This window comes from Leptosomus discolor, chromosome 1 (assembly GCF_034619465.1).
Source record: "Leptosomus discolor isolate bLepDis1 chromosome 1, bLepDis1.hap2, whole genome shotgun sequence".
NCBI classification, from domain to species: domain Eukaryota; kingdom Metazoa; phylum Chordata; class Aves; order Leptosomiformes; family Leptosomidae; genus Leptosomus; species Leptosomus discolor.
Genome location: NC_141391.1, coordinates 124496616 through 124510355, shown reverse-complemented (window position 1 = coordinate 124510355; position 13740 = coordinate 124496616). Strand labels below are relative to the sequence as shown.

The 13740-nt window shown below is 37.5% G+C and overlaps 1 protein-coding gene across 2 annotated transcripts in view; it reads right to left on the bottom strand.

Annotated features, from left to right (window-relative positions):
- The window catches only part of ABI3BP (ABI family member 3 binding protein), a 165546-nt gene that overhangs the window by 136768 nt on the left and 15038 nt on the right, over window positions 1-13740 (bottom strand). For both annotated transcript variants that reach the window (XM_086463717.1, XM_086463709.1), the window contains exon 2: window positions 4819-4998. In XM_086463717.1, coding sequence (XP_086319843.1) covers window positions 4819-4998 — 180 coding nt within the window. The remainder of the gene's footprint in view (window positions 1-4818; window positions 4999-13740) is intronic.

The following is a 13740-nucleotide window of genomic DNA, read 5'->3' as shown; positions in this document are numbered from 1 at the left end:
AAGCATACTGTTTTAATTCAGTTCAGGGTTCAGCCAAGACAGAAATGCAGTTGAAAGCAAAACAGTGTGAGAATAAACTGACTAATGAACTTAGAATAAACTTTAAAATAAAGTGTTAGAATGCATCATTAGAATCTGTAGACCAGCAAATTCAGAAATAAAAACAAAGCATTTTTTAGCTTCAGGCCACAATACCCTAATCTGAACCTAGGGATTGCTAAAAACTTACTACAGGATGTTGTTAAGGACAAAGGCCAAAGGTAGAAAAAGGGAAGGATTAAAAGTACTGTCGTGTAACAAGCATAGGCAAAAACAGAGAAGGGGGAGAGAGGGGTTGGTGTGAATGAACCTGCTGCTGGTCAGTACACTTGTGTAGTTGAAATTGCAGCTGCTGACCTCCTCCAGGTCCTTCAGTCCACTAGGCTCAGCTAACATCAGCAAAAAAGAATCTGTCTTTTTGGTAAGTTATTAGGAAGCAATATACTTCTGAATTAATGTTCACATTATTTGGCATCTTGAAAACCATGTGGTAAATACAACTGCACACTTCTGGAAACTGACCAGATATAAGAAAATTCATAGCAACATCTCTTACCTAAGCACTGCTGTAGCACACATCCCTGATTTACACTTTTTAAAATATGTTCAAGGTAGTACTAGAATTCTTCCCTACACATATGCAAAATTCACACATCACTTACTATGGTTGTTATAAAGCAGGATCGCAAATACATTCTCCTCTTGCGCTGTACAACCTGGTTCAGGTAAAGGAAAGGCCAAAGCATGGCCCAAGTCCAAGCTGGTTTTAGAAACTGAAAAGGAAACTAATTTTGTTCACTCTGTTACCTAATTGCTGTTCATTCTTACAAATTTTTCCTGTCTCCATCCAGCTTTCTGGGTTCCTTCAACAGCATCAAGAAATTCAAGGAGGCTGACTTGCAATCTTCCTGACCAAGCTGGAAAAAATTGGCACAAATTTCTCAAAGGAATGCTCTTTCTTTACGAGTCATACTTGGAAAGATGACATACTTAGGAGTCATACAGACTGAACAGATTTAGATAAATGTTTAATTCAAGCTCAGAACTTTTGGATGGGTATATTCATCTTATTTATTAGTGAATTTAATTATTGATTTTTACATTAATTAATTAATATTTGTTAATGAATATTAGCTGAATTTTCATTTTGATATCTTTTGACACAGTCTGAATAGCTTCCATGACCAATAATAATGTTGCTTACTGTCATGTAAGCTCATAAAGTACACTCAGCACAAAACACATCTTGTATCCTGATAGAGGCATACTTCTTTGAACCAAAATTTGATGCTGCCTCATCATTATCATTTACCCTTCCCTGTGATTTTTATCCATCTCTCTAGCAACACACGAAGCTGCTCAAGAGTTTGCTGCCAGCATGAGCTCATTACAAGTTCAGGAAATCCAACAGAACCCTTTTCTCTTTGTACATGTGCTCTGCAGGCAGCTCCAAATTCATGGATAATGTTACACAACTGCTGGCTTGGTTATTATTTCAGTTGCAAAAGAAAGGAAAACCAAATATTTTAAGATAAGAATCTCAGCAGTAAGGTGCTGAATATTTTAATGGATGAAATGTAGGCGGACGTCACACTTTCTACAGAGCCATATATCTCTCTAGAAATCCTAGGAAAGATCACATCCTTATTAATTTCTTTTAAAATATATGCACATATACACATGTAATTTCATAAATTTACAAATCTGCTGACTTAAGTTTACTGTTTACAAGGTCATAAGAGGTGTGTGATCCAGCAGAAAACCTGACAATAAATTTCATCTTAATCAACAGTGACAGGGTCAGAAAATGGAAGTCGTGGGCCTTAGATATATATATATTATAGTGTATATTGTGCTATCTATTAAAAAAGGAAGTTAGGTGTTGCTTCATTCCTCCAGTTCCAATCGGGGACAACGATCCCAAACAAAATACCAATTATTCTTCTCCATTAACAAAACCAGGCATGTAGAGCTAAATCAAGGAAGTATCTGCAAGACACTTATTTTTGCTGTGTGTACCTATACTGTTAGAAAGGACAAAGGGCATTTTAAAGGACTGCTGTGTTTTAGGGTGGGAATCATTACTTAAATGCAAAGTCTGTATGTTTTCTTACATTGGCCTAGCTACTAAATTGATGTAATTTTTTCCTTTCTTTGAGTAGGGTCTACAGTTGAATGCATAGCTGTACCATTTTCACTTACAAATCTTCATGGAATAGACAATTTTAACACTACGAGAAGATCTACTTTTGTCTAGATACAGAGATCCTGTTCTCCTGGATCTACTCACTCTTTCAGGATACTACATTCTAAAGCAATGTTCTTTAATCCATTGGTAAAATATACCTTTCAGTAACTAACAAATGCCCTTAAATCTCCATTTCTAATATTTACATTTCAGCTACAAAACCCATTTAAGGTTGTGATCAAAGTCCCTAAATTGATTGGGAAAGGCATTCTTTTTCCATGAACCCCTAAAACAGCCAGGAAAAGAGGAAGAATTAAATTGTATTAGTCTTGGTCTAAATAGGCCACAATCTCTTTTCACATTTAGGAATCACTCCCTCCACATCCTGTTCAGTAAAAGCCACATACAATCACTGTTCAGGGCAGGCCTGTAAAGTGCACCTGCTTTCTGTAAGTCAGATAAGCCCAAGCATAAGAGGGCCAAGAAGTTCTCAGGATGAATATGAATATCTTTGTATAAACTTAGTTGTTCTGATTGTGGAAAAATGTGTGGAACTCACTGAAGACCTTTTGCAAAGTGTACAGTGGCACTTGAATCACTAGAATATCTAAACATGGAGCAGACAATTTTTAGTGTAAAATTTTAAATATATATAGTTTTAATACAAAGATAGCATACTATGTCAACTTAATCACATATAAGATGTACTAGGAATACAAAGATAATGTAAAATTTTTCAGCAACAGGGTCTAGGGGGTTTGTATCTTTGGAAAGTATCTTGAGAGTATTATCCCTCTACATTACCTTGTTTTTTCTAACATACACAGTAAGTGTGTGCTGAGCTGACTTTTCTGGCTGCCAGAATAAAACCTAACCATCGCTCCTAAAACCATGAACCATCCTGCAATTCCCCTAGTTTGTGCCAGCAGCCGGTCCCTGAAACTATGGGGGGTGCTAGCAATCACCACTGTCTTCTCTTCACCTCTGCCACACAAATCACTCTAAAATACAGCCAAAAGCACATCTGATGTTTCTTGCATTAGCTCATGTTTTGTACACACTTGGAAAGTACAGCCAAAGCTGAAGTTTAATGTGGTGTTTAATATTAATGAAGTTGGAAAGATGATGTACTCACTGCTTCCAAACTCCAATAAACAAGTACACAAAGCATATAATCTAATCTTAAATTTCTTAACTAAAAGCAATAGCTGCAATAAACGTACTGGTAATGTTCAGGTTTCTGATTTCATGCAGTTTCACAAAGCATTAGGTATTAAAGATGCTATTAAATAGGAAGTGCAAATGACCTACACATGACATTACATTCAGTGTTTTTTTCGTCTTTCCAAGGATCTCAGAGTACCTGCAAAATATTAATCCTCACTACTGCTGCAATATTGTTACCCAGGTATTACTTATGCCCAATTCATGGTATTCTACAGAAAATCCTGTACACCGTTCTTCGTGAACTGATTCAAATGTTATACATGGAATAAATTAGAAAAATCAGACACAGCTTAAGTGACAGTTATGAACTCAAACACTGGATTGGTGATAGAATTACAAGGAGATCCCAGGAGTACCAACTCACAAGAGTAAAAAGTCAACCTTTGCTACAGTGATCTAATGAAAGTCTCTAACATCTTAATTATTCTATGTCTAACATCTTTTATTCTGCAGTTTTCAGCCTGGAGCAGGCCCACAGAACTGCCTTGACTGGCCACATCAAAAAGATGGCAATTGTTACTTCTATGTTTATGCATCTTTTCTTCCCCCTTGTTTCACACCAAGATCACTGGCATTATAATGATGAGGGTAACCCAGATTCATTTCAGGCTAGAAAAGTTAAAGAAAGCAACAGGAAAATCCTCAGAGATTGAACAAAATTCTTAAAAGGCCAAATCCTGATAAGTCAATGTTTTAATCATTTATCAGACAATTCTAACTAAACCAGTTCTACTATTTTGCTATCCTACCGCTATTGACATAACCTTAAGTCAAAGGGACAACAAAATTCCCTTCCTCCACCCTATCCCAGGCAACAGGATATAACGTTCTTGAGGTGGTTTAATCTCTTCCATAAAACAGCTCATGGAATTCCATCCATAACTTCTGACATAGAAGTTATAGGTTGTTCTGTAACACGTAGAACTGGAATAGGCCCCTAACAGAAAAAGCATCATTTTGATATGATTGTTTCTAGCAAAGGGAATCAACTACACAGTTCTCAAAACTCTTTCACTGCTTCTTGTACTGTTTGTTAAAACTTGCACATCTCCCTTGTATTCTACTTTATAACTGCAACTTCATCCTATTTGTTCTGTGATGTGGTCAATATAGCACAATCTATAAGTACAAAGAAAATCCTCGAAACAAATAACAGTAGCAAACTTTTCCAAGCAACAAGAACTATTTGTTCTCCATGAAGGATCTCCATTTTCATCTGAAATTCATAAAGACAAGCTTAAACAAGCACAAAGAAACCCTGAACAACAACCCAATAGCAAAAATTATGAAACCCAGAGGCTCATATTCTCACTTTCTTCCCACAATTCATGACAACAGTTGTATGAAAAGCCAACATGCCTTACCAAGTTCTGTTACGTAGGTTTTTCCTTCTGAAGGTAAAGGAATGTATTGATTAGAAAAGAAGTTGCTTCCATAACCCAGGACAAAACCTTCCAATTTGGTGTTTTGACTTGGTCGAAGATACCTCATACAAACGGTGTCATCTGTTGCATTGATCTGAACTTTCAGACTCTGCCTTTTCACTAGGGAAAGAGTGGGGAAAAAAAAAAAAAAAGAGAAGATCAGAATTTATTATCTTGTAATCATATATTCAGTAATGAAATATGACAATATAGGGCTGGTTAGTTTGCTAGTCACAAGCAACTGAACAATTGCTTAAAGGTGGAGTCTCCTGGAAACTCAGTATATTTAAAAAAGCAAACTACCAGTCACTTAAAATTCTGGTTTCCAACATGTCTGGTTTTCCATTAGTTTAGTATTATCATTAGCTGTAACATCTTCCACAATTGCAGTAGTAGAAAAGTGCATGAAGTAACTGGAAAAAAATGCAAGTATTTCTTCCTTTAAATGCAAGAGTTATAGTAGTATTAGCTACCTACAGGACCCATAGGTGAAAAACTTGCAAGTTTTTGTTGTGGGGTTTTTTTGTTTGTTTTTGGTTTGGTGATGATTTTTTTTTCACTTGTTAGTAAAAAATATGACGTTTTAACATTAAATTAATCACATTGCAAAATTAGGGTAGAGACAAATAATAGCTAGATCAAAATAAAAACGCTACAACTATTCTTTTTTTTTTTTTTTTTTTTTTTTTTTTTTTTTGCTGTGTTGGGCTGGAAATGTAATTTTCTAGTTGGAATTACACCAGGACACCTAACTAACATATATACTTTAGTCAAAATTACAAAGAAACTTTTTTTAAACATTCATTTTTATGCTTTCCAGGGGATCAGCACATCATAAAGCATAAAGCATCTTGTACATCCATCTAAAAAAAAAAACTTATAAAAACACAGAATGACTTCATAACAGAATAATCAATTTTTTAGGCTACAAGAAGGTGTTTTGTCTACTGTTGGTGGGGTGAGGGAGGATTGGATTTTCCTTCCTCAGTACTTAAAATTTTCATATTCCCTCGTCACTGTTAGGCTTATTGTATTTTCAGAACTGTTGAATGCCAACGCTTAAAAAAAAAGTAATGACTTTTCCTCAAGCTTACGACATTAGCACTAGAATAGTACATTTTGGGTTATTATTTCTCTCCTCATTCTCACTCTCAAAATACAGATTTTTATTCCCAACAGGTTTTCAGGCATCTCCCAACCATGAGGGCTGAAATAAACTTCACAGGAAAAACCAGAAATTTGCACAAAATCATTTTACTTCAGGAGCTAGTACATTAAGAAAAACAATGAGAGATTTAAGATCTATCATTAAATAACAGGGCAGAGTGATACTGAACTTCTTTTTCCTTCTTTCTTTCTCTCCCTCACACCAACTCTGTTCCTTTCTCTTTCCCTCTCTCAGAATCTGCACACTGATACTCAAGGTTTGTTTAGACAAGTACATATTGATTCTCTGGTATCACCCCAGCCTACTCTCTTTTTTTTTTTTTTTTGGAGAAATTCTGATGACTCAGTTTGCCAAGAGGCCACAATCCCCGATTTGTGAAGATGATTTAGTAGTACTGTTGAGCACCTGCAGTTGTCTGCACGCTGAATGTAAAGACCTAAGCCAAATACTTTATGCCTCTTCCCTTTATAGAAAGAAGCATATAAACAAAACTGATGAAAAACATACGCCTCTGATGAGACTCTTTATCTAAAGACCAATCAAGTAAAAGCACATAGCCAGGAAACCGTCACAATTTTCCAGAGGCAACTCTGCCAGGTTCCAGAAGACTGTAAGGCTTCTAGAAAACTCAACTCTCTGACATTTCTAGCAGCACAATACCATCACAGGGGAAGAGGTGACAGTTGCTTCCTTATCTGGGAGACATCCTAACTTCTTCTATTTTCAGTATATGAAACTGCTGCAGGCACGCAACTTTGAGTATCCAAATAGCAGAAACCAGGAAGAAAACCCAAAAGACTTCAAACCACTCTAATATGTTTCATAAAGATGCTGAGTAAAGTATTCTATGCCAACAAAATTTAGGTTTATTACCTCTGACTGACAGTGAACTACATTTGTTTAAATTATGTAGCCTGCAAAGCTCTAAACTAACTTTGGAGAGTGGAGCATAAATGAAAGGATGGTCTCCTGGTGTCCACCGAATATTCACGTCTAAGAAGAAACAAAACTTTAAGTACTTGATTAGAATATGATAATTTGATTTCTGTATTAAAATTTTTAATCAGACTCGAAACTGGAAAATGGTATTTCAAAGAAAAATTAGTGAAGATCTATTTTAATTTTACAATAATTTAACTTTTTTTTTTCCACACACAATTGTTTCTCTATATTTCTCAGTTATACTTTAATTTGAAGACCTAATTCTAATTCAAGATTGAATTCAACTGGGTTTGATTCCAATTAGATAGATACTGTGTTTTATTCATAAGCAGTCAATTATAGTGATTTTATTTAAGCCTAAAAATTCAGTGAAATTTCTAAAACCAGAAAGTCTAAATGGGATCCAAATACAGCAACAGCTTTGAGGCAGGACCCTTTAGACCTTTTCTTTATAGCTACCATATCAAAACCATCAAGAGAACCTTTAAACTCAAAGACAGTACTTAAAATATATTTTTAAAAATAGAGAATTAACCATAACAGAAGAAAAGAAAAGGAGATTAACTTAAAATTTAAAAATATAAATCCTTGTCTTGACAGGGCAGGTCCTTTTCCTCTAGTTCACTTTTAACTACAGGATCCTTTCAGTGATGGCCTGGATGGCAACAAATTCTACGGACTCCCCACAGTGTTTAGGAAAAGAATTGTGTGAGTATAGAATCCTTTAGGTTAGAAAAGAACTTTAAGATCATTGAGTCCAAGCATTAACCTAGTGCTGCCAAGTCCAGCACTAAACCATGTCCTGAAGTGTCACATCTACACATCTTTTAAATACCTCCAGGGATATTGACTCAAGCCCTTCCCTAATATGGGCCAGGATGCTGTTGGCCTTCTTGGCCACCTGGGCACACTGCTGGCCCATATTCAGCTGGCTGTTGACCAACACTCCCAGGTGCTTTTCCACCAAGCTGCTTTGGGTTGTTGTGACCGAAGTGCAGGACTCAGCACTTGGCCTTTTTGAACCTCATACAACTGGTCTCGGTCCATTGATCCAGCCTGCCCAGATCCCTCTGCAGAGCCTTCCTACCCTTGAGCAAATCAACACTCCTGCCTTGACTCCTTGGTGTCATCTGCAAACTTACCGAGGGTGCACTGGATACCCTCATCAAGATCATTAGACATACGCAAGTCTATGGGGTCGATGTGATCCACCCAAGGGTACTGAGGGAGCTAGTGGCAGTGCGCAGCTGGCCCCAACACTCAGCCCTGGGGACACCGCTTGTGACCGGCTGCCAGCTGGATTTAACTCCATTCACCACAATTCTCTGTGCTTGGCCACGCAGCCAGTTTTTAACCCAGTGAAGAATACGTCCATCCAAACCATAAGCAGCCAGTTTCTCCAGGAGAATGCTGTGGGAAACAGTGTGAAAGGCTTTACTAAAGTCTAGGTAAACAACATCCACAGCCTTTCCCTCATCTAGTAAACAGGTCACTTGGTCATAGAAGGGGATCAGGTTAGTCAAGCAGGACCTGCCTTTCATAAACCTATGCTGACTGGGCCTGATCACCTGGTTGTCCTGTACTTGCCACGTGATGGCACTCAAGATGATCTGCTCCATAACCTTTCCCTGGCACTGAGGTCAGACTGACAGGCCTATAGTTCCCTGGACCCTCCTCCTGGCCCTTCTTGTAGATGGGCATCAAATTTGCTAACTTCCAGTCAACTTGACCTCCCCGGTTAGCCAGGACTGCTGGTAAATGATTCAAAGTGGCTTCATGGGCACTGCCACTAGCTCCCTCAGTACCCTTGGGCGGATCCCATCTGACCCCATAGACTTGCGTATGTCTAAGTGGCATAGCAGGTTGCTAACCATTTCCCCTTGGATTATGAAGGCTTCATTCTGCTCTCTCTTCCCAACTTCCAGCTCAGGGGGCTGGGTACCCCAAGAACAACTGTTTTTGCTATTGAAGACTGAGGCAAAGAAGGCATTAAGTGCCTCAGCCTTTGTCACTACGTTATCCCCCTGCATGTAACAAAAGATGGAGATAACTCTTCTTTCTTTTCCTCTCATTGGAGATCTAGCTACAGGGTCTGCTCCATGCTCCTCTTAACATAACTATCTTCTACCCCTTCCATAAGCTCCTTGCTTACTATTTCCTTCTCTCCACACAGCAGAAGTTCCCCTACCTGAGAGGGCCTTCTCAATCTCAGCAAGAGCACTCTTGTCCCCTTACTCTTGAAGGTGCAGCCTGACCCAAAAAGCAGCACCAGGCAAGGCAGACAAATAACCTTCTTCACTACTATTCAGCCACAGTTCATATGACTAAACAACATTCCTTTCCATGGGCTGTGTGCATTCTGGACTCACTGAAAGAGAGAGATGGATTCTAACTTGTAAAACAGTAACTATCAGAGGCTGATCAGTTTCTGGAAATGTATGGACAGAAGTGGATAAACCAAGGCCAACACTGACAAATCTTTCTATGAGATGTCAAAACAGACCTCAACAACAAATTGCAAATTTCACAAGAAATCTTTGGAAACCAGTATACTACAGAAAAATCAATTTACACACAAGTTTTTTCTCTTTTCTTCGTCTTTCTCCTTACTGATGCATTTTACTGCACAGTTACTTTACAGACTAAAAAAAAAAAAATTAGAAGAAAAAGCAATGGATCCCTTTGTTAGTTATTATTTCTCTTATTACTACATCTTATTGATCTTGAATCTTATTCTGAGTAGTATCTCTATCTCGGTCACCGCTCAGATAAACATTCACTAAACATGACTGAATGGACAAGAGAAATCACAGGAACTTGACTGCTATAATACTGTGATAAGAATGTATTTGATTGAGAAAATAACTTTCTCACATTACGATTTTAGAATACATTTTCTACCCCATCTCCTTGATCAAAAAGTCAAATGATAAACTAGTCGCCCTCTAATTCCAACGCAGACAGACTCTGAAAACACCTTACAAACAGGAAAGAATACTTGCAGGCATAGAGCAAGGCAAGGTTGAATTTTCCTAACTCATATTTGCTTGTATCAGCTTTTGGCACTGAAACTCTGGTCTTAAGTATGTGCATTTGTAGAGTAATTCTTTTATACTAAGGACATCTCCAAATGGAAGATTCTGGGACCCATAGCTACCTCTGAAAAACAATCTTTCCCTCCATGCTTGCCAACAGAAATTCCACACCGATCTGCAACTATTCCCTTCAACAAAAGTCAGCTGATGGCCAAAACCAGCAGGGCAAACCGTGCACAGCACAGCTGAACTAAAAGCACTACATTAAGTGCATCAGACCACTTGCAGTTTTAGAATCACTCTAGGGAAAGGACTCTGCCTATAAGGGGAAAGACTTTTATTGACAGCTTAATGAATCAGCTGCATCATAAGGGAACCAGCAACTGATAACTCTTCAGAAAGAAGAAAATAGCTACAAATGGTCTGAAGAACCCAGCTGGGAGCACCACAGTTGGAAAAGATAAGTGGTCACGTATAGGCAACAGGAGCCAAGAGCAAATAAACACTGAAAATTTAGAAAAAATTAACTCTAAAATACCTAACTGATATTCACATCTTTAAAACGTGAAAGCAGCTACAGAAAATAATATACAAACTATTCAGCTGGACGCTTGTTCAAGTTTTGAATTCATCAGGGATTACGTGAAGTATCTTCTTTATCTTATCACTTCAATTAATCAAGGTGTAACAGAGGAAGAGAAGGAAGAATTCATAAGCACTACTAACACCTCTTACTCATACCAGATAGTTCTAGCTGATGGTTCATATTTAGCTAGAAGACAAGCAGAGAAATCAAATTTTCAATTTCTACTTTGACAGCAAAAGTTCAGTCAAAGCCCTTTGGTTTAGGTCTAACTTCCCCCTAAGAAACCACAATTGCAAAGCAGTCTGAAAAGGCAAAACAGTAACTACTAAGAATAGGTCTATATAATTCCTTTGCTATTTGATAACTGGAGAGAAGTAAGGACGTAAACAGGAATTGTTCACTGGGCTAGTTGCATTAAAGCAGTATTTGTTCAGTAATTCAGTGTTGGGGACAGCGGTATTTCCAACTTATAAAACCAAATAAAACCACCCGAGAGCTCACTTCCCAAAAGAACAAACAAAAGCACTATGTTTCAGTGACAGAGAATTAAAGCCTTTGAAATTGTATTCCATGCCCCATTATATCATTACAATATTGTTGGTAACAATAGACATGGCATTAAGTAAAAATTGCCAGCTGGTTTGATTTTCCTCTGTTTCAAGGAATATGAGAGAATTTGGATGATGAGGTGACTGGAATGTGAATTGACTGGCTTTTTTCTCTTTCTACCTAAACCCCAAAATACATCTTGGCCCTGTCAAATGAAGTATCTTCAGCTGAAAAGCACTCTATTTCTCTCTCCTGCTTATAAGATATGTCAACAGCTGGCTGACAAGTTATTAACTACTAATTAACACACTCAGAAGTAACCTTGAGGTGCTGATATAGCATCAAACTTCAAGAATGAAGCCCAAATGAAATAAAGAACCATTTTTTGTTTTGAAATAAATTAATCTTGGCAACTTATATTTTGAGCTGTTTTCCTGCTTCACTGAGGGCTCAGTAAAAGCAATATTGGGACAACATGTTACTTTCAGTTATTCTGTGATTCTACCAGTGTGCTTAAAGTGTGTATGGTCTCTCACGATGAAATGCACTCCTATTGTTTTGTTTTTATCCATAGAGTGAAAAGCCTTGAACTCTGCCCTACAAAATTAGAGGGTGAATACAGCTGTACTGTATTACAGCAAATTTGGCTTCGTCATCAGAATTCCTTTTGCCTTACATTGAAAATGTTTGGTTTTCACCATTTCAAAGAGTTTAGAGGGCATGAAGGCAAGACCTAGCACTGCCTCCCAGAGTGCTAGACAAATGAAGCGTGCCGTAAAATAATATATTAGCACCATCTATTTGTGAGCACCACCTCACTTATAATATTCAAATGGTTCACAGCAGTACTTTCATTTTCCAAATCTGATGCCATAGTACCATCAGCCAAGATTTCAGTGACAATCTAACACTGTGCAACTTTTATTTTTGCTATTTTATATTTTTCTATTTACTTTGGCTCCCAAATATGGAGAAATATTAGTTGTCTGGCTCAAAACCAAATACAGCTTAAAATGGGAAACATTTTAAAATAGTTCCGTTTCTATGCAGTAGAACAAACAAGACAAACTTCTAAGACAGCCATAACCATAGAATCATGGAATAAATTAGGGTAGAGGCAACTTATGTAGATCATCTAGTCCAACCTCCTGCTCAAAGCAGACTTAATCAGATCAGGTTGCTCAGGGCCACGTCCAGCTGAATCTTGAACACTTATAAGGACGTAGATTCTGTGACATTTCTGGGTAACTTGTTCCAATATTTGCCAACCTTGTGCTTTAATAACAATAAATCTTAGTAGCTAACTGGAATTTCCCACGTCCCAACTTGTGCACAGTGCCTCTTCATAGTGCTGTTCAATTCTGCAGAAAATCTGTCATCTTTGCATCCTCCAGTCAGGTAGCTGCAGACAGTGTCAGATCATCTTTCTCATCACAGATTACATAACACACCAATGCTCCTAGCTACAAAATCCACATTAATAAATACTACAAAACCAGGTGCCATATAGACCATGCCCTTAAAAAGGGTGACAAAGCATACCTTATTAAGAGGGGGTAAGCTAAAAGCATTGCACATAATTTTGTCATTTGCAATCGAAGTTCTCCAATTAAGTATCTTTTTCAAAATATCAGCATACATACACTCTGTACACAACTGTCTGTACACATTACTTCAGAAAAATAGGCTGTCAACATGCAGCAGTTAACTTTTCAAAACACCTATCTACATGTGTATCTACAAAAGTAGCCTAACTTACAAGGTTTCAACTTAGGCTCACAGGATCTCTCTGCTCAGGCACCTTCCAAAAAATATGAACAAAAGCAATGTTATTTTTACCTGTGGACCAATAAGTATTACACTGAGATCCCCTGGCACATTTTTAGGGATAAGCAAATGAGAAAAAGTTTCAGCAGTACAATTTCGATTCCAGTCCTTACGCTCGCCTTAACCTGAGCTTCTCTGCCCCCAGGCTGTCAATTCTGTCGATTTCAATGGTTCAAGGAAGCAGCTGAGGAGCAGAAGCAGCCTTTAATTCTGAAATGCTACTTTTTTTCCACTTACAATGAGACTATTTAGCACAGAAACAGTACATTTTTTTTCTTGTTTTGACTATGGCACTTGATAGATAAGATGAATAAAGCTTGTTATTTTAATCTTTATTATGAAGGCTTATTACTTTATCAATAATCAGAAACTAGTAATTACTTCCACCTTATTAAGTTTTGAAGGTAGCACTTCTTTTTGACTCCCACTGTAACTGAGAAAGTAGATGTGATAGCATGGCAAGCACAATCTGTCCCATGACTTACACTAATTTAAAACAGAAGAAAATATATCACCAAAGAAAGATCCAGACAACCTAAATTCCACCTAACTTCTGATTTCTAGTAAGAGACTTGGATGCCTCTGAGGAGAATCTATGTGTTAAAGAGGAAGCCAGCTTATGTCAGACAACTGGAAATACAGAATTTCAATTAAGTCTCTCTGGGAAATTCCCTAGAACAAGCTGTAGCAAACTGACTTCAAGGCCCAAAAAATTGATAATAATTTTTTTTTTTTAGAAAACATATCTTATTTTC